The sequence below is a fragment of the Schistocerca nitens genome, chromosome 3 (genome assembly GCF_023898315.1).
Source record: "Schistocerca nitens isolate TAMUIC-IGC-003100 chromosome 3, iqSchNite1.1, whole genome shotgun sequence".
In the NCBI taxonomy this organism is placed as follows: Eukaryota; Metazoa; Arthropoda; class Insecta; order Orthoptera; family Acrididae; genus Schistocerca; species Schistocerca nitens.
In genome coordinates, this window is record NC_064616.1 from 31,509,752 (window position 1) to 31,536,594 (window position 26,843).

The following is a 26,843-nucleotide window of genomic DNA, read 5'->3' on the forward strand; positions in this document are numbered from 1 at the left end:
TGGAGTCTCTTAGTAAGATGCGGTCGGGCTCCCTGTTGATCAAAGCTGCTTCTGCCACCCAGTCCGCAGCTCGTTGTGCCTGTGATAGTCTTGGCAATGTCCTGCTGTCTATTACTCATCACCAATCTCTGAATATGGTCCAGGGAATAATTTTTCATAGGGACCCAATCCTGCAAACTGATGAGGAACTCCAAGCTGATCTGAAGTGGCGTGGCATTCATTTTGTTCAATGTGTGCAGAAGGGGTCGCAAAGACAATCACACCGATACTGGCGCCTTCATTCTGGCTTTCGAGGGGGATTGGTGCTTGCATTTTGGGCACATGTCTTTCTGCTGTATGGCGGACCCTTTGTGTGGTGACTGTGGCCACTCACTCCATGGGGAAGCCCCTGTGTTCCGCCACCTGTGTGTGTCAATTGTGCTTACCGCCACTCCCCTCGTGTCCGGATTGCCTGCGTTAGAGGAGGGAAAAGAAGATTCAAGAATACAAGCCCCTTGACTGTCTGTCTTGTGCTGAATCTCACCAAAATTATGAGACTTCATCCAATGTCACTATCTTTAACTTCTGCTCCTCCTCCTCCTCCTCCTCCTCCCTCGTCCTTACCCAGCCCCGTCCATCTCCCCCGTCCCCCTGCCCTGCAGTTCCCACGACCTCCTATCAGGGAGCCGCTCCCCCTCCCCAGCTGAAGAAGTGCCCGCCTTATTTGGCATCTGCTCTTGGGACCTCTCTCCTCGGCGTCTCTCAGGTCGGAAGACTCTTACAACCACTTGGCCCAAGGTCGCACGCTCTCCTTCGGTTCCAGATCTTGCAGAAGCCTGTACCTCCCTGTGCCCTGTTGATCAAAGCTGCTTCTGCCACCCAGTCCTCAGAAAGAAGAGGAGGAGGAGGAGGAGGAGGAGGAGGAGGAGAACAACATTAATCCCAAGACAAGGCACCGCCGGTGCCCCCATGGGTACCATCTCTCTCCTTGAAAGTCTGAAATCTTATTTATGGATGTCACCCCATCATTGTCGGTGACGACTATTGACCGAGTGACCTGACGTCCTCCTCGGCTCCCTCATGTCTACCCCTTGGACTCTCACCACACGATCATCCAGTGGAATTGCAATGGATACTATTGTCACCCAATGGAACTGCAACATCTTGTCTCCTCCTATTCTGTGTTCTGTCTTTTCTTCAAGAAACACATTTCCGTGATGGCCACTCTCGAACATTCTACATCTACATCTACATTTATACTCCGCAAGCCACCCAACGGTGTGTGGCGGAGGGCATTTTACGTGCCACTGTCATTACCTCCCTATTCTGTTCCAGTCGCGTATGGTTCGTGGGAAGAACGACTGTCTGAAAGCCTCCGTACGTGCTCGAATCTCTCTAATTTTACATTTGTGATCTCCTCGGGAGGTATAAGTAGGGGGAAGCAATATATTCAATACCTCATCCAGAAACGTACCCTCTCGAAACCTGGACAGCAACCTACACCGCGATGCAGAGCGCCTCTCTTGCAGAGTCTGCCACTTGAGTTTGCTAAACATCTCCGTAACGCTATCACGTTTACCAAATAACCCTGTGACGAAACGCGCCGCTCTTCTTTGGATCTTCTCTATCTCCTCCGTCAACCGGATCTGGTACAGATGAGCCTCCAAACGGTAACTTCATTTTTCCATTGCGGCCAAGCCACGGCCGGCAGTGTTAGCTGCCTGTAAATTCTTTCCTCCCACGGTCTAGTAACAGGAAGTCAGCACCGAGGAAGGGCACCTTGATCACGTGCCTCTCTCATGTGCTTACGAGGTAACGCCGTCCCAGGCGTCGCTTAGCAGGCAACGCTCTGGAAAGTTCCGTACCGCCCGCACGGTTTGCTCGGTCCTGACCAATCAGGGCGGAGGAAGCCGCGTGGTGCGTTGAATATACCCGGCCGCCCGTCGCCGGGCCCTGTCTCTTGCATTCTTGCTCACTCGCGAGTCGGATGCGCGCCCTGTAGCAGTGAACATCTCCCGCTTCTCCCGGTGCTGCGGCACTGTGGACTTAGTTCTGGCAGACAACAACTTTCGGTAGCTTCGCGAACAATGTTCGCCAAATTGTAAGCTCTGGCTCACCCTCACCTCCCTAGGCCTATGTAGCCCCTTTCAACATGCTTTAGCCAATAAATGGCCTTTCTCTAAAAATTACCCTATTATTCCATAACGCCCACCGCCTGCCCACACGCCCATCCTGTACAACTGCAATACTCAAGTATAGGTCGAACGAGTGTTTTGTAAGCCACCTCCTTTGTTGATGGACTACATTTTCTAAGGACTCTCCCAATGAATCTCAACCTGTTACCCGCCTTACCAACAATTAATTTTATATGATCACTCCACTTCAAATCGTTCCGCACGCATACTCCCAGATATTTTACAGAAGTAACCGCTACCAGTGTTTGTTCCGCTATCATATAATCATACAATAAAGGATCCTTCTTTCTACGTATTTGCAATACATTACATTTGTCTATGTTAAGGGTCAGTTGCCACTCCCTGCACCAAGTGCCTATCCGCTGCAGATCTTCCTGCATTTCGCTACAATTTTCTAATGCTGCAACTTCTCTGTATACTACAGCATCATCCGCGAAAAGCCGCATGGAACTTCCGACACTATCTACTAGGTCATTTATATATATTGTGAAAAGCAATGGTCCCATAATGCTCCCCTGTGGCACGCACGAGGTTACTTTAACGTCTGTAGACGTCTCTCCATTGATAACAACATGCTGTGTTCTGTTTGCTAAAAACTCTTCAATCCAGCCACACAGCTGGTCTGATATTCCGTAGGCTCTTACTTTATCAGGCGACAGTGCAGAACTGTATCAAACGCCTTCCGGAAGTCAAGGAAATCAGCATCTACCTGGGAGCCTGTATGTAATATTTTCCGGGTCTCATGAACAAATAAAGCGAGTTGGGTCTCTCACGATCGCTGTTTCCGGAATCCATGTTGATTCCTACATAGTAGATTCTGGGTTTCCAAAAACGACATGATACTCGAGCATAAAACATGTTCTAAAATTCTACAACAGATCGACGTCAGAGATATAGGTCTATAGTTTTGCGCATCTGCTCGACGACTCTTCTTGAAGACTGGGACTACCTGTGCTCATTTCCAATCATTTGGAACCTTCCGTTCCTCTAGAGACTTGCGGTACACGGCTGTCAGAAGGGGGGCAAGTTCTTTCGCGTACTCTGTGTAGAAACGAATTGGTATCCCGTCAGGTCCAGTGGACTTTCCTCTGTTGAGTGATTCCAGTTGCTTTTCCAGGCGTGGTTATCGGGCATTCTGTCCGAACTGTGCTAGCCCCAGTGTAGCATCCAGTGGGGTCTGCGCTTTGGTTCACTCCGATGTCATTAGCGACTGAATCCCCATATGTACCAACTTGGAAGTGATAGTGGTGTGAGTGCAGATGACTCTGGCACTCACCATTTGCAGTGTCTACCTCCCTCCAGGTAGGCCACTTCCTTACGTAGCACTGTCTACCTTAAACCAGCAACTCCTGCCCCTGTTTCTTCTCCTTGGGGACTTCAGTGCCCACTATCCACTGTGGCAGAGTGTCACTCCAACGGGTAGGGGCATCCGAGTTGGCCAACTTATTACGGACCTCAATTTGTGTCTCCTCGATGGTGGTTCCCCCTCCTTCAGTGCCGCTCATGGCACCTTCTCTGCTATCGATCCCACAATCTCCTCCCCCTACCTCGTGGCTTCCCTACATTGGTCGTCCTATGATGACTTTTGTGACAGAGACCCTTTTCCAGTGATTCTATTGTTCCGCTGGTGCCGCCAGGCAGACAGGCCCCCCGTGTTGGGCATTCCACAGGGCCAGTTGGCCTTCATATACGTCTGCTGTGCACCTTGCCGCCCCCCCACCCCCCCCTTCCCCCACTGCGTCTGGGTGTAAGAATAGGCCCGAGGTATTCCTGCCTGTCATGAGAGGCGACTAAAAGGAGTTTCACACATTTTGGCCTGTACATGATGGTGCCCTCTAGGGTTTTACCTACATTTTTCGAAATTTTCCTGTAGAGCGAGCCAATTGGGGAAGGGCGCCATAGCACATCATGTCCATCATGCATTGAGATCCTTAGCCCACTTTCTTGTCGTCACATTGCAGTCCCGCCCATTCTCTCTCTCATGTGCGAGGACACCTTCCTGGGTGCGTTTTCCACCATGCACTATGCAGTGTCACTTTCTGTGCTGACGATGACCATGGACTTCTTTGTACCTCATATCCAGCATGGTAGCCAGTCCGTTGTGGTGGGGCTGCCATGTACCCTGTTGGTTGTAGCCCCCTGACAACACAGGGATCACTCTGCTGATGCCTGCGCCGTAAACTCCCCACGTATGTCAAGGAGTAGATGCTCGTCAATCTGGGGCATTGGAACTCCCGACAATGGCCATCCTGCCAGATGGCCTTTGCTACAGCTGCGTGGTGCCTGTGGGGACGGCCCCTGGTTGGAGTGGGTGGCATTAGGGCAGATGACATGCCATGAAGTGTAGTATATCACCTCTTGCTGGTGGTCTGCCGCCAGCAGTCTCTAAGTGGGCAAAACCTAAATTTAATGCTAAGAAATATGACCCCCAATCATTCCCTTCCCTGGCCACACCATGGGAGGAACGCCAAGCTAAGGATGGAACTGAAACTTATTCACCCTGGTACCTCGTATGTACGAGAGTTCATGGGGATTCTTTCATGTCCATGAAGCTTCAGTTTTTTGTGGAGCATTTGGAGGACAAGTTTGGGGAGGTGCAGGGCTTGTCCAAAATGCGCTCTGTGGGTCTTCACTCCCTGTTGCTCCCACACCACCTACTTTGGGAGAAACAGGCATAGGGGCTTTCAGTCCCCACTTCTGAGCCAGAGAAGCATAAGGCTTCTTCGGCTCCTCTCGCTAGGAAGGGCTCCCTTGGGTCATTCCCTTCCCAAGTTTCTTGTAGTGGGAAAGAAGACACACGTCAGTCGCTGAAGAGCCCAAAAGCAGCTGGTCGTAGGGCTTCACGCTCATCCTGTCCTGGAGACTGATTCAGTGAAGTCCTCCCAGCCAGAGAAACTCAACGAACAGCACGAGAAATCAAAAAAGAAGAGCCCTAAGAACAAGGAACTTGGGGTGGCACCCATACCACCTCTACCTACAAGCTGTGTCTAAGGATGGGGCGGACGTTCTGACGTCCGCTGAGGACCTGGATCTCACTGGACCCTCAAATGCAATGGATATAGACTGCTTAGGCAATAAGTCGGTGGCAGCAGGTGATCCTGAGGCATAAACTTCCTTACTGAATGTTCCATGCCTTCCCAGTCTCACAATGTCATTGCACTAATTTTTTCCACTGCCTGGCTTCGCTACGGCAACTGTTAAGCTTTACACCTGCTTTCTGCATTGCCCTCCCGGAAACCTGGTCCCGGCAATGTGGACCCCTGCCCTCTGCAGCTATAAGGGATATTGCAGGAACCGTAGTGACTATAATAGAGTGTCAGGTGGAGTTCGCATTTATGTCCTAAACTCTGTCTGTAGTGACACTGTTCCCCTTCACACCCCTCTTGAAGCTGTGGCTGTCAGAATATGGACGATGCAGGAAATAACTGTCTGCAATGTATATCTTCCTCCAGATGGTGCAGTACCCCTGAGTGTATTAGCTGCACTGATTGATCAGCTCCTTAAACCTTTCCTACTTTTGGGAGATTTTAACACCATGTGGGGTGACACTGTGCTTACTGGCCGAGGCAAGGGTGTCAAAACTTTACTGTCTCGGTTTGACCTCTGCCTCTTAAATACGGGGGCCGCCACACATTTCAGTGTGGCTCGAGGTAGTTAGCCATTGATTTATCAATTTGCAGCCCAGGACTTCTCGCATCTACCCACTGGAGAGCACATGGTGACCTGTGTGATAGTGACCACTTCCTTATCCTCCTGTCACTGGCCCCCTGTCAGGCGCACGGACGCCTGCCCAGATGGGCTTTAAACAAGGTGGACTGGGAAACTTCACCTCTGACGTCACCGTTGACTCTGCCCCGCATGGCAACATCGATGTGATGGTTGATCAGGTGACTACCACAACCATTTCTGTGGCAGAAAATGCGATCCCTCGCTTTTTAGGGTGCTGCCGGCGAAAGACAGTCCCTTGGTGGCCACCTGAAGTCACTGAGGCAATTACAGAGCATCAGTGAGCTTTACAGCGACATAAACGAAACCCTTTCCTAGAGCATCTGATAGCCTTTAAGCGGCTCCTTGCCCGTGTACACCAGCTTATAAAATGACAGAAACAAGAGTGTTGGGAGAAGTACGTGTTAACCGTTGGGTGCCATACGTCATCTTCTCAAGTCTGGAAGAAGATCAGGCGTCTTTTTGGATACCAAACCCCAACAGGTGTCCCTGGCGTTAACATCAATGGCGTGCTATATACCGAAGCAAACACAATTGCCGAGCAGTTTGCTGAGAACTGTGCTCGAGCCTCTGTGTTGAACCCCCCCAACCTTTCACACGCTCAAATGGCGGATGGAAAGGAAAGTCCTCTCGTTCACTACACGCCACAGTGAGTGTCTATAACGCCCCATTTACAGAGTGGGAGCTCCTCAGCGCACTTGCACATTGCCCTAACACAGCTCCTGGGCCGGATCGGATCCACATTCAGATGATTAAACATCTCTCGTCTGACTACAAGTGGCATATCCTCATCATCTTCAACCGGATCTGGTGTGATCGCATCTTTCCTTCGCAATGGCGGGAGAGCACCATAGTTCTAGTGCTCAAACACGGAAAAAAACCACTTGATGTGGATAGCTATTGGCCCATCAATCTCACCAACGTTCTTTGTAAGCTGCTGGAACGTATGGTATGTCGGCGGTTGGGTTGGGTCCTGGTGTCACGTGGCCTACTGGCTCCATGTCAGGGCAGCTTCCACCAGGCTCACTCTACCGCTGATAATCTTGTGTCCCTTGAGTCTGCCATCCGAACAGCCTTTTCCAGACACCAACACCTGGTTGCCATCTTTTATGATCTATGCAAAGTGTAGGACACCACCTGGCAACATCATATCCTTGCCACATTATACGGGTGGGGTCTCTGAGGCCTGCTCCAGATTTTTATCCAGAATTTCCTGTCGCTCCATACTTTCTGTGTCCAAGTTGGTGCCTCCCATAGTTCCCCCCCATATCCAGGAGATTGGGATCGCGTAGGGCTCTTATTGATTGTATCACTATTTTTAGTAGCCATTAACGGTCTAGCAGCAGCTGTAGGGCCACCCATCTCACCCTCTCTGTATGCAGAAGACTTCTGCATTTCGTACTGCTCCACCAGCACTGTTGTTGCTGAGCGGTGCCTACATGGAACCATCCACAAGGTGCAGTCATAGGCTGTCACACATTGTTTCCAGTTTTCAGCCGCTAAGATGTGTGTGATGCACTTCGGTCGGCATCATACCGTTCATCCGGAACCAGTACTTTACCTTCATGATGATCTCCTCACTGTAGTGGAGACATATCGATTCTTAGGACTGGTTTTAGACTCCCAATTGACTTGGCTACCTCACCTTCACCAGCTGAAGTAGAAGTGCTGGCAGCACCTCAATGCCCTCCGCTGCCTGAGCAACTCCAACTGGAGTTCAAATCGCTCTACTCTGCTGCATGCTGCAGCTCTACAAAGCACTTGTTCAATTCTGCCTTGACTATGGGAGTCTCATTTATGGTTCGGCGGTGCCCTCAGCGTTGCGTGTACTCAACTCAGTGCACACCTGTGGCATTCACCTAGTGACGGGAGCTTTTAGAACGAGTCTGTTGACATGCCCAACTGCTCGCCAGTTACGTTGCACACATTCGTAGTTCTCCTAAGCATCCGAAATACAGTCTCCTTTTTCCACCCACGGCAGTTCATCTCCCTCATCGGCAGCCCAAGTGTAGGCCACAGATTTGTCTGGACCTTTTGCATGACCCTAAGGACTCAGTTACTCCTGCCACTCTCCGCTGTCATTTCCTCTCGATTCTTGATGTGTTCCGGGGCTCTGAAGTGGTTTACACAGATGGCTTGATGGCTGATAGTCATGTTGGTGTCACCTATGTCCGTAGAGGCCGTTTTGAACAGCATTCCTTGCATGGTGGCTGCAGTGTATTCACTGCATAGCTGGTGGCCATCTCTTGTGCACTGTCCCACCTTGACTGCTCAGTGACAAAATCTTGGGTTACTGGACTCGTTGCCGTTGATTTTACGTGACAACGCCTCATCGGCTGCTTTAGTTTCATGTTTTATTCGTGAGGGTGGGTTTTATCATTTGATCTAAGTTTTAATGCATATCGCTTGTCCCTCTGTGTCCTCCACCCTAGTGCTTCTAGGGTGGAGGTTTTAATGTGTTGCAGAGTGGCTGGTTTCTCCTTTTTTATCCTCATGGTCAGCCAGCCATGGTAATCTGCTTTGTCGTTTTAATCTCTTCATCCTGTTTCTTGCATTTATGTGGTTTTCTTGTCCCCTTTTGTCCATTTACATGTTTGTTGCCCTTCATCGTTCTTGTGATTTTTCCTTTCATTCCGTTTTGAGTTGTCAGTCTCAGGGGACACATGCCACTTCATCATGGGTTTGGTCCAACTCCATAGCCTTCTGGGTCACCAGTGACAGTCAACTGTCCAGGGTCTGAGCCTTCAAGGTGCTCTGTGCACTGATCCATTGGTTCTTGGTTCTCACAGAGCACCTCGCGACAGCATCATTGTCCTCTTCCTACCCTACTGCCTTTCTCCGGCAGAAACGCAGAGTTGTCCCCCCCCCCCCCCCCACTTCCCCGTTTCATCCCACACCATGTTGAGCCCTATACTGCACCCCTCACTGAATGGAGAATTGGTGCAGGCTCTTAGTTCTTCACAAGACACGGCCCCAGGCCCGTATTCCATCCACAACCAAATGATCCAACACTTGGACATTCCCCAGAGGCAACAGCTCTTCAGTGTCTTCAACCTCATTTGGCTCAAGAGTGCTTTTCCATCACAATGGCCGGACAATATAATTATCCCCATCCGGTGCCATCACATTTTAGTTGCCCTCCATGACTGGGGCTTCTGTGGTCCCCTTCGGATTTTTATCCGCGAGTCATCTCACAGGCTCTTCCGGGTTAGAGTTGTCACTTCACTCAGCGCCCCTCAGATTCAGGAGAATGGTATCCCACAGGGTTCTGTGCTAAGTGTCACACTCTTCCTCATTGCCATCAATGGGCTTGTGACCTCTGGTTGCCCCAGCATTGTATGTTGGCAGTTTTTGAATCTGGTGCAGCTCTCACTCAGTGGCATCTGTTGAGCGCCATCCAACAGGCGTCTGCACGGGCCACCGCCCATGGCTTCCAGTTTTCTTCCTCCAAAACACTTTTGTCGTTGACCCACAGTACACTCCAAGCAACCAGCTCCTCGATCTTGTAGCACAGTCCCGATTCTTTGGCTTTATTTTTGATAATATGCTGATATGGCTGTCCCACATTCGCCACCTATAGACTACATGTATGCGGAAGATTAATTCTGCCTCCTGGCCCACACATCTTGGGGTGCAGACCGTTCCACTCTCATCCATCTTTACCATGCTCTAGTCTTATCCAGACTAGATTATGGTGGTCAGGTTTATGGCTCAGCAGCTCCTTCCACTTTGAAACTCCTTGACCATGTCCATCATTGTGGGGTGCGTCTGGCTATTGGTGCCTCTCGCACTAGTCTTGTTGATAGTCTCCTCACAGAAGAGGGGAATCCCCCTTTACACATCTGACAGAGCCAACTCCTTGTTTCTTTTGCATTCACCATTCGCAAATTCCCTGACCATTCTGTGTACCCTGTGCTCTTTGCCAATGAGGGATGTCTCCCTCCTAACACCCATCCATGGGTGGGATTGCCGGTTGGCATGTGTCTCACTTCCATCTGTCGGGATCTCCATCTCTACTCACTGGACTGCACCTTGTGTCTTTCCTCCCATACCCCCCACCCTTGGATGGTGCCTAGACCACGTACTAGGACTGATCTGTTCCAGGATCCTAAGGTCTCTGTTGCTCGTATGGTTTACCAGCATCGTGTATGTGCCATCTTTGCAGAGTTCTAGGGTGCCACCATCTTTTACATTGATGGTTCTAAGACACTTGATAAGGTGGGATACCCTTTTACGTTTCCTACTGGCTTCAAACACTAGGGGCCCTCCATTTTGTTTCTCAGGTCTCCATCCACAGTGTTCTAATTTGTTCAGACTTCATGAGCAGACTGCAGGCTATCGACAGATGCTACTCTTGTCACCCTTTGGTCTCTGCTATCCATGACCTTCTCTCCACTCTTGTGTGCCATCTGTTCAGTCATCTTTCTCTGGGTCCCAAGTCATGTGGGCATCCCAGGAAATGAACTGGCTGACCGTTTGGCTAGAGAAGCAGGTACTTACCGACTATTTCCTTTCACGATTCCAGCTTCAGATATGTGGGTCTATGTCAAATCTCTCTTTGCGCAAAAGTGGAATGCCATCTGGAGTGCTACTGCTCTTACTAATAAACTCCACACAATCAAGGAGTCTACTGCAGTTTGGCGCTCTTCCTTCCGCTCCTCTAGGAAGGAGTCCACTGTTTTATGCCATTTACGCATTGGTCATACCCTGCTCACCCATTGTTTGCTCCTATGTAATGACACACCCCCACAATGTGGTTGTGGAGCCAAACTGACGATATCTCACATATTGGTGGAATGTCCCTTTCTTTCGGCGCTTCATGTTAAGGATAGTCTTTCCAATTGCTTAAATTTAATATTAGCAGACAGTCTACGGATGGTTGAACTGGTCCTCATTTTCCTCCTTGAAAGTGGTTTTTTATTTCCAGATATGAGGTCCTACTTTAGTCTTGGAGCAGAGGCATGTTGGTTGTGGTTGGGACTTCGTTTACAGTCTTCCTGGTCTGTGACCCCATGACCACCCTCCTTTTTTTCAGGTTTTAGATTTGGTCTCGCCTTTTATGCTTTTATTGTGCGTGTGTGATGTTCATCATTTTATCATTTGACTCCTCTGACTGGATCCCCCCACTTCTATTGGACCCTCTTTCTTCTGAGATTAAGTTAGGAATCGCCGGGCTGATGTCACTGTTGGGCCCCATAACTCCCTCTCAATCAATCAATTAATCGGTGTGTGGGCAGTGATTCTTGGTGTCCACATACGCGGACCGGCTATTATTCCACAACACTCAGACGGAGGAATGTACCAGGACTTCCTGCAGAATACTCTGCCTGGGCCGCTTGCAAGTGAGCCATTGGCAGAACAACAGGTCATATGGTTTGTGCATGATGACACATTATCCCTCTTCCACATTACAGCTCACGGACACCTCAGCATCGTCTTGCCCTGACATTAGGTAGGACACAGAGGCCCTGTAGCATGGCCTGCTAGATTGCTGGACGTAAACCCTCTGGACTCTTACCTCTGGGTGCGTTTGAAAAATGTTGTGTTTGCTGAATCAGTTCTTGATGTGCAGACCATTCAACAGCATGTTGACAACACCTGTGATGCTATTTTTTGAGAGGCCGGGACGCACGAATGTGTGCGGCAATCCATGATGCGACGTGTAAACGCATGCATTGCATCCCATGTAGACCACTTGAGACACCTGTTGTCATGTGGATGCATTGCAGCTCTGTACTGTGTTCCAGGATTATTTTTGTCATTGCATGCACATTGTCCATTTCTGGACACATGTTTATAGGACCTTTTTTCTCCATTTCGTCAGGAATCCATCTGGGCAGTTTGTCAGTTTTATTAATGTTCACCTTATATAGCGTTCCGTCTGGGCACCCGCCTCCCTCACTGTGGTGTGTACCCAATCCTATGATTCAGATGCACCTCTCCTGTAGCTCTAAGGAAAATGCTGATTCCACATTACCATGTGCCTATTTATTTCGACTCTCCGTGACTACGCAAATTCGACACGCGTCTACATAGAGGGATAGGAAATCAATGACACGGTGGATTGTGTGTTTTGCACATGCTAGGGGACACAAGAAGTATTCTCTGCCGAGTACATTTGTGTATATGCTGCAGAGTTGCGAGTCATACCATGGGCTATATCTTGCCACTAAGGACTTCCTGGTTTGTAGCAACTCCATGAGCTGCTGACAAGACATATCTCAATGCTATCCCAGAAACTTGTTGGTCACTAACATCAGAGACCTATTAGTTAACATCCATAGCTCCATAACCACAGTAACTGAGCCATGTGGGTGTTCTCGGAAATGAACTCATTGACAAATTATCTAAAGAAGCAACCACAGGAGACAAACTTAAATTTGGAGTACCAGGCACAAACCGAAGATGGCAAGTTCGACATCAAATTTTGAGTATCTGGGATATGGAATGGCAGGCTACCATGACCCTCAACAAGCTTGGAGAAATTAAAGGTACCACCGAGGTGTGGCACACTTCTCTTCAAGCCTCTCGTAAAGATGTCATCGTACTGTGCTGAATCTGTGAGAGCTACACCAGACAGACCAACGAGTTCCATTCACCTCAGGAAGACTCCCCTTAATGCAGCTGTGTTAGTAATCTCACAATAGCCCATATTCATGAAGTATGTGGCCTGATGGTTCATCTGAGGTGAGCAATTAACCTGTCTACCTCCTTACTGCTGATACTTGCAGATGATGGGATAACAGCTATCATCATAAGTTTTCTGAGGGAAAGCAGATTTTATAATAAAATTTATTGCACTTCAATGTTTAGTGTTGGGTGGCTCTGTGGGGGGAGAGGGGTTCCTCTCACTGCGGCATGTGGCCTTACAGCAACTTTCTGCCTCTGCACTGTCGGGCCGTTATAAATTTTTTTTTCTCTCTGTTTTATTTCTGTAACACTTTAAGCTAACTGCCTCTCAGTTCCTTACAGTCTTCATTTTCTCAGCCCATTTTAATATGACAATGATTACCTCTTGTGAAGTGTCCTTCAGTGACTGGTTAGATTTTAGCTGCCTGGGTTTTCTCTCACTTGAACTACTACTTACTGCTGCACCTATTTTCATCCATGATGAGAAAGATGCAAAACCCGGAGCTGTCAGTTCTCCTTTTCTTGTTCCACATTGCTTTATTTGAATTACCAAAGCAATGAGGGACTGATAGACAAAATGCCTAATCTCTATAAACCCGTAGGCATCATCTACTTTCTGGATGGGGGTGGGGTGGTTGGGACTGGGGCATCTTCCACAACATGCTGGTTCTGAGGGTCCCTCGTCCCTTGACCCTACCTCTTTTGCCAGCTGCCTTGGTCATCCCTCTTGCTCTATTTTAATTGTGTTTAGATGAGGTTAGCCCCCCTTTTTCCGCTCCACCCTATTTTCTGTTTTAGTGGTAGTGCTCTGGTAAATAGTTTGTGCTGTTCCTCTCTTTTTAACACCTTCATTATGATGAATCGTCACTGAGGTGGCATGGACAATGGTCACTGTCGCATCCAGAGCCCTGGGGGAACACTCGTTTGGCATTACCTGTCTACTGACCTAATTATTTCACTGGCTTATTTTAGTATTGTTGGTCCAACTGATATCCATTACATTTTAGCATACTCACTTTTACTGTTACAAATTTCCCACCTATAAGGCATTGTTTAACTTAACGGTCTTCGCCCTTAATTTGGTTGGCAGGTGGCAGGGGCCATATGCGAGTGGGGTTTGTCTTGCTGCAGATGGACTCTGGGAGACCTCTCATCTGCTCTGACCTACAGTCTAGCTGGAGCCATATACGTTTACTTATCTTTAAATTATTTCTCAGCTCTGGCACCAGTATTGCTTCAAAGACCTTGATTTAATCACTCGTCCAGTCTTTCATAATTCAATCAAAGTTCTGGCTGACATAACTGACATGAGATGAACTCTTTTGATGGAGGGACTACTGATTTCGCTGTTTAGTCTTTTAACCCCCCATCAACCAATAATGTAGAAATTTGTCCTGCTAGTATCAATGACCTTGAGCTGTCAATCAAGGAAAACCCATCCCATTTGCAAATACACTTCAGTAATAATCTAATTTTCTCATCTGCTTGCATGATTGAGAATTTTAAAAGGAAGTTGATACGTCTTGAACAATCTCCATATATTAAAAATAGAGGACTATCAATTAGCAGCCATTTCTGGAAGGATAATATGGGGAAAGGAGAATTTGTCATGCATGTAAAAATAAAATAAAGTTCAAATATGTTGATAAACAGTAATTTCTGTTTAGATAAAAAATTGAATGCATTTGTGTGTAAGCTGTGGGTATCAGAAAAGTCATATAAAATTGTTAACTATGTAGACCCAGTTGAGAAACTTTCAATATTCTTGCAAAAAACTGAGTCGTCATATCACTTAGCAGACAAGACATTACATGATAGGCTCTGACGTAGAGGTCTGCGCGGATGCGGATATCCGCGGATATATCCGTGGATATCCGTGGTATTTGTTACTTGGCGGATAAAATCGCGACCGGTGCGGATATCCGCGGGTCATCTGCGGATAATGAGCAAGGCATCTGCCCAGTACATATGTTGCAATGTTAGTTGAAAACTTCGTCTGTTTACCTTCTTGGAATCTTGCAGCGCCCAGGTAGAGCGGATGTCTGTTGTCCTCAGCCCCTGGCTACGCCGACGTAGCTGTACCCAAGAGACCTGCGCCTAATCCGTTTCCGCGATCGTGTCATTGTGTGGCCTGTGAAGTGCTCTCTGGGTGGCAAACCTGCCCACTGTCTGCCAGACAGGTGCCCTTTGCAGTTTTCCGCTGCCTTCAGTTAGCGCTTTGTCGTGACCGAGTGACAACGTGCATCGTAGCAAATATCAGTGAGAGTTCTTTCTTCAGATGAACACCATATCGATGGATACAATTTCGTGTGAGGTGACAAAAGGTAATCTTACATTAGTGAAGGAAAACAAATTGAAATCGCCAATTTGGAAAAAATTCGGATACGTATTTGATGTCAACGAAAAGATAAAAGATATAGTGGCTTGTTTTGCATGTAAAAAAGTATATTCCTACACTCGGCATAAAAGTGGAACTTCAAATTTGCTAAAACATTCGTGTGAGGCTGGACAAAGTAGCATAATTACTTATTTAAATACCAAGACAGACGTTAAAGTTCCTGAAGGTCTGCCAAATTTGAAGCCAGAGCGGTGGCACGACGGGCCTTGTAATTAATTACAAGTGGGACTTCAAACTACGGCTCACAACCACCAACAAGCTGTGACTGGGATAGCCCGTGAAAGATATTCTGATCACATTGAAAACTTACAAAATACTCAAATCATCCAAAATAATAATGTCTTTAATGTACCAGCCAGTTAGTAAAGATAAGGGCTGAAATTTGTAACAAAATTGAACATTTCAACTGTAACTCGGTATTGCTTAAAAGGGAACAGTGCCTAACATTTGAAGTTATGGGACAGTGGTTTTTATATAGACATCTTGAAATTGTTTGCAGTTCCATTAAACTGTGAAAAAAATTATTTTTTAACATTGAAAGTATTAACTGCGAAATCTACTGCAAATTTTATCTTAGTAATTTAGACCAATGTTGGGGATGTTTTAAAGTGTGAAAAACTTTGTTTAGTTGAGAATGAAACAGACATTTCATTTATCGCTAGGTCTTAATTCGATAAACCAGCCAAAAGATGAGGTTCGAGATTTCAATCGTATTTTTAGCTAAAGCTAAATGGACTCCTAATTTCTATAACCAGTGATTTTGTTGTCACTCTTCGGAAGAAGAGTTATTTCTTCCAGACAACGTCAATTATTGCTGGCAGTTTAATTTTTTCACAGTTGTGCCAGCGTTTTGCAGTGTAGGCCTAATACTGTAAATATTTTCACCTGGAAATGACGAGGACTGAATGTGTAAGCTATAATATAATTGTCAGCTGACATGAATGGCTTCAAAATTTGACACATCCAAGCACTGAGTACAAAAAAACTGTCGGTAAATGATGCAATGTGCTAGTAACAGCTTAAAACCATCTTCATTTTCAGATACCTTGGCACAAGAGCAGCGAAATATAATTGTTTCTATACACGTATTTTCATCATTTAATACTATTACATTGAATTTTATTTTTTTAAATAGCGTTTCCAATCTCACGAGATCCGAGCCGCTACTGTGTGTGCTTCGGAGCGCCAATGCTTTCCTGTTTGGAATGGTCTGCTTTAGAGTAGGTATAGGGCATCTCCTGTGATTTAAGAAGTCAAAAGTAGTTAAGTTGTCGCAGAAATGGCACCCTAACAATAACTATGTCATTACATACCATAATTCTAAGTACTACTGTCCATTACTGTTAATTACTCACTCAAAACTTAATTATATGCAGATGCGGAGAAGAAACTTGCGGATGTGGATTAATTGATGCGGATGCGGTTGCGGATTAGGACCTTGCTGATGCGGATTGCACTTTTCTTATCCGCGCAGACCTCTACTCTGAGGACTTGCCTATTAAATATTGTTAGACTCGGATAAAAGGAACAATGTTGAAATATTACTTAACACTCACGGCAACTCACGGCATATGTTCTGTTGTTAATTTTCCCATCAAAATCGCACATGAAAACTGAACACTAATAGACAACATTTTTGTAGATGAAAATGTAGTCAGTAATATAAATGTTCATGCGCTAGTGAATGATCTCTGTGGCCATGATGCAAAACTAGCCAAACTACACAACTTATCTGATTAGAGTCAAGTGGTATCATATAAGACAGAGTAATTAATGAACAGAAAACAAAGTTTAAAGGCTGCCCCACAGGGAGGTGCTGGAAAAATGGGCATGTCAGTTATGATCCATGGAACACACAGTTAACCATCTTATATCTTGTAATTTGGATATTAATTAATCTCTAACTGAATTTAGTTTTGTATTGGTCTCCTAAAAGAAAACGTTTACAGATTGTGTTTCTTACTTTTTTCAGTGTTATTCATCCAGTGGATTTGTTTCTGGGATTTCTGTCAACATTTGGTGCATTTTGCCTTTTTTACTATTTCATTAACTCTTCAGCATCAACCAGAGCATTTAAGAAGAACTACCCGGTTTTTGGACTGATACTTATATTAGTTGCCATTCACTTTGCTGTTTATTTGCTGGGGTCCATGTTAGTTTTTCTGATGGGTATATTGCTTCCTGTTGCAGGTAAATTTGTTTATTAATGTCAAGTGAAGCCATTTAAGCAAACCTATATTTTAAAATTAAATGAAAATAAGTAATCATCTGCTTGCTTTTTGTAGTTATGATTCCAGTAAATATGTCAATAAAATACACTAGTTTTCTAATCACTAGTTTTTTGCCAAAAAATTTCTGTGTACATAGTGTCATGTGTGCATGGCAGTATACTGACTGAAGAAGACAATCTGCAATCCTTGTCGTAATTTTTCAGCTTTTTGTGGAAATTTTATTTGTGTAGTAAGGACTAGGTGCTAATGAGTTATTAAAGTAGCATACTGCATATAGGATTATAACAGATTTATCTGTCTCTTTTAGTATAGCACAGTTGTTTTCATATTAAACATCCCTACTTATTCATTGCTGAAATTTATCAGTTCGTGTCTTTTATGTATATAACCATAATTTTTGTATTAGACTAGTTTAAATTAATACAGCTGCACACATTTTAAATAAAGTTATTTTTGTTATTAATCCAAGGGCAAACCAACATGTAGGTTGATAATGGCTTTACATTCTTAACTTTTAAGCATGTTCTTTCCTTTCTTCCCCCTCCCTTCTTTTCCTCTGTTTATCAATGTCACATTACATTTCACTTTCTCTTACCAGAGTTGCTTACTGGGCAGGTGCCTGCCATTTTCTGAAAATTTATATATTTTTTTCTCCTCCTTTTGGTCATTGATTACAACAAATATTCATTTGGTTGTGTTTTTACAAAAGTATTGCTTTTACTGGATGTACAGTTTCTATCTAGAGGGAGTACAGAAATTGCACTTGTCTGTTCTGGTCTATTATACGCATAAAGCTTTGCTTCTCCCCAATCTTAATCTTACATGTTTTTGTTTCTTGAACTGATATTGACATGCCATTATCCAATATAACTAACTTTATGCTGACAAATCCTTCTAAAAAGGATAAAAAATGTGTGGCACCCAACATAGATGTATGACAGTAATCAAACTTATTCAGTTGCTGCATCACTAAAAAAAAGTATCCATCAAAAGTAGTTTTGCTTGGAGATAATGTAGCCAGGTTACTTGTAAAAGGAAGCCAGTTTACTTTTATCAGTGCAGCTCCTTTTTTTTTAACTTGTTGGCTTTAATTTTCCAAAATTTTCTTTGATGTTGTTGCTAACATTGTTTTTATTTCTTTCAGTAACATTTGTGCACGCATCTATGAGACTTCGAAACATGAAGAATAAACTTGTTAATACGATGGAGGCAATATGTTTGAAGAGAACACCAATGGGTGTTTTTCTGGAATCCATTGGTATGGATGTCCTAAAAACCTAAACATATATAATTTTTAAGAAGTTTTGTTGACCACTGTTTCCATGTGGTGTGACAGCATTTTTATGTGCACAGAATTGTGCACTTGATGAACTTGCCTGTAGTGAATAAATTATATAACTGCTGTATTTTATTTAATATAACATTTTCTGTACCAAATAGTAATATTTAATGTATAACAGACTGGAAATGAAATCAAGGTACTTTTTGTGGTTCAGTAATTAAAATAGCAAAGTTCTTGTCCATTAGGCCCAAAAACAAGCAAGAGTAAAAAAAGTGGTGCATGCTTGAAATGATTTTAGTCTTTTGAAAATGTTTTTGTGCTTAGACAAAAGTTAATAAAATATTTGACATATTTTAAATCAAATAGTGCTACTAAGTAACAAAGGAGCCAATATCAGTGTAGAGGACTAAATCACATCCAAGCTATGGTATTGTTTCAAATTGTTCACAAGATTAGTAAAGTAGATACAGTATTAAAATATTCTTGCCCTTTGATAAAGTGCTTTATGGACACTTTTAACCAATACTGAACATAAACTTCAGTGATTGCCATAATGCTTTCTGTGCAATGTTTTTTGTCTACAGAAAAATGTCGAAGATAAAAATTGTTACGGAAATGAAAGTAGAGCCCTTAGGCACGACTTATTTGCAGTAGTGTTATACATATAGTAGAAAATTTTTATTTTTTGTGAATAGCACTTAAATCTGTCATTTGCTTTTTGTGAAGCTTGGCTACCACTTATTTATACGTATGTCGAGAGAGCAGAAAGAACTGAGGAAACGTATAAATATGTTGATCTGTTATTTATTGTGAATTTTGCTCTGAATATTTATCTGCAGAGCTGTCTCAAATGATACCAAAACAGGTTCTCTGTCAAACTTTTTGCATCATTTTCACAGTTTTGTACTTACTGAACTAGTGCTAGAATTTCACAAAACTTTACTTTTTATTACATATTCATGTCTTTAAGTTTCTTTCCTATAACAGTGTATCATGATGTTCACTTATTCCTCATGTCGTCATTGTGAAATCAGAGTATCAAAGTGAATTAATGGGTTATAGAAACCTGACAGAAACAAAAGTGTTAACCTAAAGGATATGTTGTCAGTCTTTCAAATATGTTAGTGCTGACAGTGTAGATCAGCAGAAGAGGAGAATTAATTTCTGAACAGAAGTGTATTTTTGAAGGCTGTAATTTTTTAGTATAAAGGTAAAAATTTTTGTCTGAATCAGTGTCTGAATTGCACTGCTTGGTTTTGCTGCAATATTTAGTGACATCATATTGTTACTGTGTGCATAAAAAATTTAATCTTGATAGCTGCACAAACATTCTGAGTGAGGGGGGAGCAGCAGCAGACCTTCGTGAGAGTTTTTTGGATTTCCTGCAAGTGGTGATGTCTGTTTTTATGCAGATGTAACGTGTTTTTTTGTGTCAGTTTTTTGATTGAAAGTACTGATTGCTTCTAGTCTGGGTTTTGAAAACAGAATTGTCATATTTTAGAAAATTCTTGATTGGTGAACAGATGAAATAGTTTTGTCTAAACATCGGATTCAGTGGCACAAAAAAAAAGAAAGAAAAAGTGAAACACCGTCATTCGATGAAATGCTTGACATTTTAGTGTTTAGATGTCACAGCTGTAGAAAGAAAATAGGACACAGGTCAATAAAAATTCATGAAATAATGTTCTGGGAATGACATACTACATGTTGTTGGAGGAAAGTTCTGGTAGAATGTAAATACTTTTGGATTAGAGGAAACCACACATGGAAAAGCAGAAGTGTTGAGTCATTGATAGGCACAGAAAAAAGAAAGAAAACTTGCTAATTTTTGGAGTAATCCTTTTTTGAGCTTGAGTAAAACAGCTCAAAAAAGGATTATTCTGAAAGCTTGCAAGTTTTTTCTTTCTTTTTGTGTGTGCCTATCTACAGCTCAATGCTTATACTTTTCGGTAAGTGCTCTCCTTTAATCCAAAAGTATATAATAATACTCCTATATAACACAGTTCATAATTTCCACTTCATCTAATCAGAAATTTACGATCAAAATCTTCACATTGTGATGCATAAAAATGCTCACAAACTTTGAAATGCAGCTGTAGAAGTCAATAATGGTCTTAAACATATATTAAAAATATGTTTAGTGTGGATAATTCTGTGTAAAGTTAACTTATATCTTTTTTTCAAAACTCCATGAGTCATATCTTAAGCAAGCTACCTTCTTTGGTTCTATCTTTAATCACGTAAAAAAATTGTTCTATTTCAATAACTGTATTTGACATGGGACTTCTTTATTTTCCATTATAAGTATGAAAAATGTGTGGATTGAAGCTCTGTCAGTGGATTTGGCTTTTGTACTTTCCATTTCTGTTTAGTTTGACATATGTGGCAATTCAGTCTGATGCCATTGATGGTTTTGTATTGAAACTTGTGTGTCTATGTGACAGATAAACAGCTCTCTCATTATATCCCTTAAAAATGTTACTATTTTGGCACAGCTGAGATGTAAGAACTTGGCCAGGCTGCATTTGAGTATTTTTGTGTTCAGCAACTGAACATAATGGGACTCCTTTGTTCCTCCAATTAGCAAGCTTATACTGGGCCTTGTATATCCGTAATATTTGTTGTATTGATGTAGACGTATAGTGTACATATTTTGAATGAGATGTGTGAGTATTTTTGTATGTTCTGTGGAATTCAAAACGCATTTGAGATTATACAGAAAGTTTCTCATTCCTTCATTTGTCAAAATTTTTGACTAACTTTTTCTGATGCTGTAATGTACTATGAAGTGAAACTGTGTACTGCATGTTTGAAGACTTACTTGATATATATGTGTGTGTGTGTGTGTGTGTGTGTGTGTGTGTGTGTGTGTGTGTGTGTTTTGTACTTCTTTGTGTCTTTTGTCACATTAACAACTGGGCATGTTTTATGGCTGTGTTTATTTCTGCGATAAATCTTAAAAGTTCAGTTTATTTTCATTTTGACATGTCCCAGACTATCTTGAGTGTTGCCATGGTGCATTTGTTGCAGTAATGTGTAATTCTTTAATGTATTATTATAAACTGAATAACAGTAAGTAAAAGCTTTGTTGGTGATGTTTTCATAAAGGTTATATGTATTGCCTCACAGCCTAAAAGATGGAACAATAAATTAATGCCAAGAATTAATGCATTTGTTTCACATACAAATCCAATAAACCTTCTTCAAATGGGAAGTGGAAATGTTTTTATGGACATTCTCTCTCTCTCTCTCTCTCTCTCTCTCTCTCTCTCTCTCTCCTGGTATACTGTGAAAATGTTATTTGGAAAAGACCTTTTTAGAGCTTCCTGTGTACTTTGTCAAATATGGTGTTAATAAGAGCCCTGTGATTCAACATTGTTAGTCTGTTGTGATATATATGTCCATATAATTAACATGTGCAATTCCACCAAATTATTTTAATGAAGTTATCACTTTGCATGTTTTGCTGTAAAGTAATGTCATACTGCATTGTTGGCTGGAATACCCCTGATGGGTTGTTAAGAAACCTAACTGGAAAGACTTCTCTTCCTCTCCTAAGATGACATCTTTCCTTTGCAAAATAAGAATGTTGTGTAATGATGCACTTCTGGGCATTCAGCTGACCTCTTTTTTGCACAATACCTCCATGAACAACCAATTCATCCTCTTCAGGTGCTGGGATTTATGCTTTTGTGTGTACTCACAGCACTTGGGAGAAGACTGGGTCAGTCGTCAAAGTATTGTACATAAAATTGAAATGACAACTCGGCTGAACACCCAGAAGTACGATTTACTGTAATGGAGGAGTTACAATGCAGTAGCTTTAGTTAATCTGTTCCTTTAAGCTGGAGTGGAAATGATTGTGACAGTGGTAGTTGTGATAAGTTGGAATTGTTAATAGAACAGTTTTTAAATGATGGCAAGTTATCACAGCAATATTTAGCAGAGTAATTGAGTACTGGTCTGTGTATTGAAATGAGTAATATTTGTAATTTTATACTGGATTTGACTTTAAGTACTGCACACACAACTTTCCCTTTGCAAAATTGGACATAATTTGAGGCAGTTGGGATACTGATATTGTTGCCAAATGCAGTCATTGTTGGTATTAGATTAGATTAGATTTACTTTCATTCCAATTGATCCGTAGTGAGGAGGTCCTCCAGGATGTGGAACATGTCAGAAAAACAACAATACATGACAAATATTTACAACTAAACAAATAAGCTAATGTACCATTCCACAGGTCCCAAGTGGAATGATTGTCATTTTTTAATGAACACTAAGAGTAATTTTACAAATACTAATGCACTGAATTTAAAATAAAAAAGTTTTTTATTTATTTATAAGGTAATAAACATGTAATACAACTACTGTAATACTTATTTACAATGAACACATTACTGCACTGAAATGGTGCAGAAGTTAGATTATACTTCACACACACACACACACACACACACACACACACACACACACATTTTCAATGAACACATTACTGCACTGAAATTGTGCAGAAGTTATGTTGTACTTATATACAAATCAGTTGGTTTTACTAAGAAATTCATCAATGGAGTAGAAGGAGTTGGTCACCAATAAATCCTTTAGGCTTCTCTTAAACTGAATTTCATTGGTTGTTAAGCTTTTTATGGCTGCTGGCAAGTTATTGAAAATGTGTGTTCCTGAATAATGCACACCTTTTTGTACTAGACTAAGTGACTTTAAATCCTTGTGAAGATTATTCTTATTCCTAGTATTGATTCCATGAATTGAGCTGTTGGTTTGAAAAAGTGATATATTTTAATGACAAATTTCATTAAGGAATAAATATATTGGGAAGCAGTAGTTAGTATCCCTAATTCCCTAAACAGGCTTCTGCAGGATGTTGTTGAGTTCACACCACATATAATTCTTACTGCACGTTTTTGTGCCCGGAAAACTTTAGCTTGGCTTGATGAATTACCCCAAAAAATAATCCTATATGACATTATGGAATGAAAGTAAGCATAGTATGCCAGCTTTTTCATTTTTATATCCCCTATGTCTGACAAAATTCGCATTGCAAACAGAGATTTGTTAAGACGCTTCAGCAGTTCTGTGGTGTGCTCCTCCCAGTTGAATTTATTATCAAGCTGTAATCCCAAGAATTTAACACTGTCCACTTCTTCTATCTTCTTGTCATCGTATGTTAGACATATACTCTTGGAACACCCCTTACATGTTCTGAACTTCATGTAGTGTTTTTTCAAAGTTTAGTGACAAAGAATTTGCTAGGAACCAGTGATTAATGTCCACAAATATTTTATTGGCTGATCTTTCTAATACTACACTTGATTTGCTATTTATTGCAATGTTTGTATCATCGGCAAACAAAACAAACTTAGCATATGGTAATGTTACTGATGAAAGGTCATTGATATACACAAGAAAAAGTAAGGGCCCCAAAATGGAACCTTGTGGGACCCCACATGTAATTAGTTCCCAGTTGGATGATGCCTGATAGCTTGATACATGTCTCTTTCCTAATAACACCCTTTGTTTCCTGCCAGAGATATAAGATTTGAACCATTTTGCAGCGTTTCCTGTTACACTCTAATATTCTAGTTTACTTAAAAGGATATTGTGATTTACACAGTCAAATGCCTTTGACAGATCACAAAATATACCAGTTGCCTGCAATTTTTTGTCTAATGAATTAAGCACATTTTCACTGTAAGTGTAGCTAGCCTTCTCAATATCAGAACCTTTTAGAAATCCAAACTGTGACTTTGACAGTACGTTATTTGAGATAAGATGGTTATAAAGACGACTGTACATTACTTTTTCGAAAATTTTTGAGAATGCTGGCAACAGTGAAATTGGACGGAAGTTTGATGCTATTTCTTTATCTCCCTTCTTAAACAGTGGCTTAACTTCAGCATATTTCAGCCATTCAGGAAATATTCCACTGATAAATGACTGGTTACACAGATAGCTTAATATGTTACTTAGCTCAGAATCACATTCTTTAATTAACTTTGTTGATATTTCATCATACCCACTAGATGTTTTTGATTTTTAAAGATTTTATGATGGACATTATTTCTGTTGGGGTAGTGAGGGTCAAATTCATATTATGGAAGTTACTTGAAATGTCTGGTCTACGGTAATCCATAGCAGCATCTACCGAACCTGACAACCCCATCTTTTCAGTAACAGTTATAAAATGTTTGTTAAAAAGTTCTGCAACACTATACACATCTGTCACCAATGTATCATTTACTCTTAATGCTATTTGTTCCTCTTCATGTCTGGTTCTACCGGTCTCCTTCTTCACTATATCCCATATTGTCTTTATTTTGTTATCTGATATGACTATCTTTTCCTTGTAATATATTTGCTTTGACATCCGTATTACAGTCTTTAATATTTTGCAGTATTTCTTACAATATGCTGTAGCATCAACATTGGAAATGTTTCGGATTGACAGATACAGTTTTCTTTTTGTTTTACAAGATACCCCTATTCCTCGAGTAACCCATGGCTTCTTTGTAGACTTTGCTCTAACCTTCGTAAGTTTTGGGGGAAAGCAGTGTTCGAATAAGGTAAGCACTTTATTAGCAAAAATGTTATATTTTTCATTCATGCCATGAGCACTGTAAACATCAGTCCAGTGAATGTCTCTGAGGAGTGTCCTAAAATAATCAATTTTTGGCTTACTGATTACCCTCTTGACCTCAAATTTAACAGATTTTATATCCTGTTCAGTATTAACATTTAACAGAAGGAACTGCATGTCATGGTCTGAGAGGCCATTGACTATTGGTTTTGTAATATAATTTTGTTCATTGGACTTTTCTATAAAGATATTATCAATGGCTGTTTGTGAGCAAGTGGCTATCCTAGTGGGGAACTTTACTGTGGGAATTAAGTTGAATGATAGTGTTACTAACTCTAATAAGTTCTTATTGGGAGAGTCTTTAAGGAAATCTACATTGAAATCACCAGCAACCACTATTTCTTTGTTTTTGGTTGTTAAATGGGCCAGTATAACTTCAAGGTGGTTTACAAACAGATTAAAGTTACCTGCAGGTGCTCGATATACACTTAATATTATGAAGGATTTTTTGTCAAAATCTAATTCTGTTGCACATGCTTCCATATGCTGTTCTAGGCAAAATTTATGAATGTCTATGTTCTTAAATTTATGACAGTTCCTGATGAATGTGGCAACTCCTCCTTTCTCCATTTCTGATCTACAAACATATAGTTCAGTAACAGAAAGCCACATTAAGGTTCGATTAAAATTCTAATATTTGTTACACGTTTGTGTGCCCGATCTCATTCCTGCAAAACAATACCTTTTCTTATGGCAGAAATTCCAGATGAGAGTTAAATGGTAAGTGTAGCTAGACTACGAAAGAAGTAACATAAAGATCAGTATTAAATATAATATCTAGTGATAAACAGAGCAGTAACTTTCAAAAAATTTTGTACCAGATTTATTGAGACTCGTGATTGCTGTAACCACTTCTTTTACCAGATTTGGATCGTGATTAGTGTTACTATATGATATAACAATTCCAGTTAGGAGATCTGGATTGACATGTTACTGGTATAGAAATGATTCTGAACATAGTGGGCTGACTAGTGGCAGCGAATTTGGTATATTGGCAAGTAATATTTTAAGACAACAGGAATATATTTTTGATCTGTGCTAGCTGAATCCACAATGCTAGGACTGTAGTTCTGTAGTTTTGCCAGGGTGGAGTTTGTGCTAGGTGGATTGGGAGGTGGGAGGAAGGAGATGAGGAGATGATCGCAAACAGTTGAAGTTGTAGCAAAAGACATGGTAGAGTTGGTCCGGTCTGGGATGATACTGGTTGCTGAGGGAGGTGCTCTTTTCCAGCTGGTTTTCGGGGATTGTGGAAGGGTTAGGGATGTATGAGGGTATGGCATGGGAAATCTGTTGATTAACTTTGGGGAATAGCACCTGTCTGTGAAGGTATCTACGAAACCTTCAGCACACTGGGAAAGGAAATTCTTGCCACTACAGGTGTGCTGTCCAGACTTTATGGGAGTGATATTCTTTTTTTTGTGTGGAGGGGAAAACAACTATAGAAATGCAGGTTGTGTTGGTAAGTTTGCTTTTTATGGAGAAAGGTACGTGTGAAGGCATCAGAGGTGGAGGTCAATGTCCAGGAAAGTGACACGGGCTGAGGAGGATCAGGTGAAGTGAATGTGAGGGTTGGTGTTGAGCCTTTGGAAGAATGAGGACTGTGCGTTTTGGTCTTGGGTCTAGATAATGATGAGGTCACTGAACTTGAATCAGACAAGGGGTTTGGAATTTTGAGTTGCTTGAAAAGTTTCCTGTAGAGGGCCTGTAAACATGCTGGCACCTGCATGGAACTGTCATATGTCAA

General features: G+C 42.2%; 1 protein-coding gene across 2 annotated transcripts in view; it reads left to right on the top strand.

The window, feature by feature from the left end:
* Positions 1 to 26,843, top strand: part of LOC126247972 (PRA1 family protein 3) — a 78,629-nt gene that overhangs the window by 14,483 nt on the left and 37,303 nt on the right. For both annotated transcript variants that reach the window (XM_049948538.1, XM_049948537.1), the window contains exons 2-3: positions 16,901 to 17,118; positions 18,304 to 18,417. In XM_049948538.1, the coding sequence (XP_049804495.1) occupies positions 16,901 to 17,118; positions 18,304 to 18,417 (332 nt within the window). The remainder of the gene's footprint in view (positions 1 to 16,900; positions 17,119 to 18,303; positions 18,418 to 26,843) is intronic.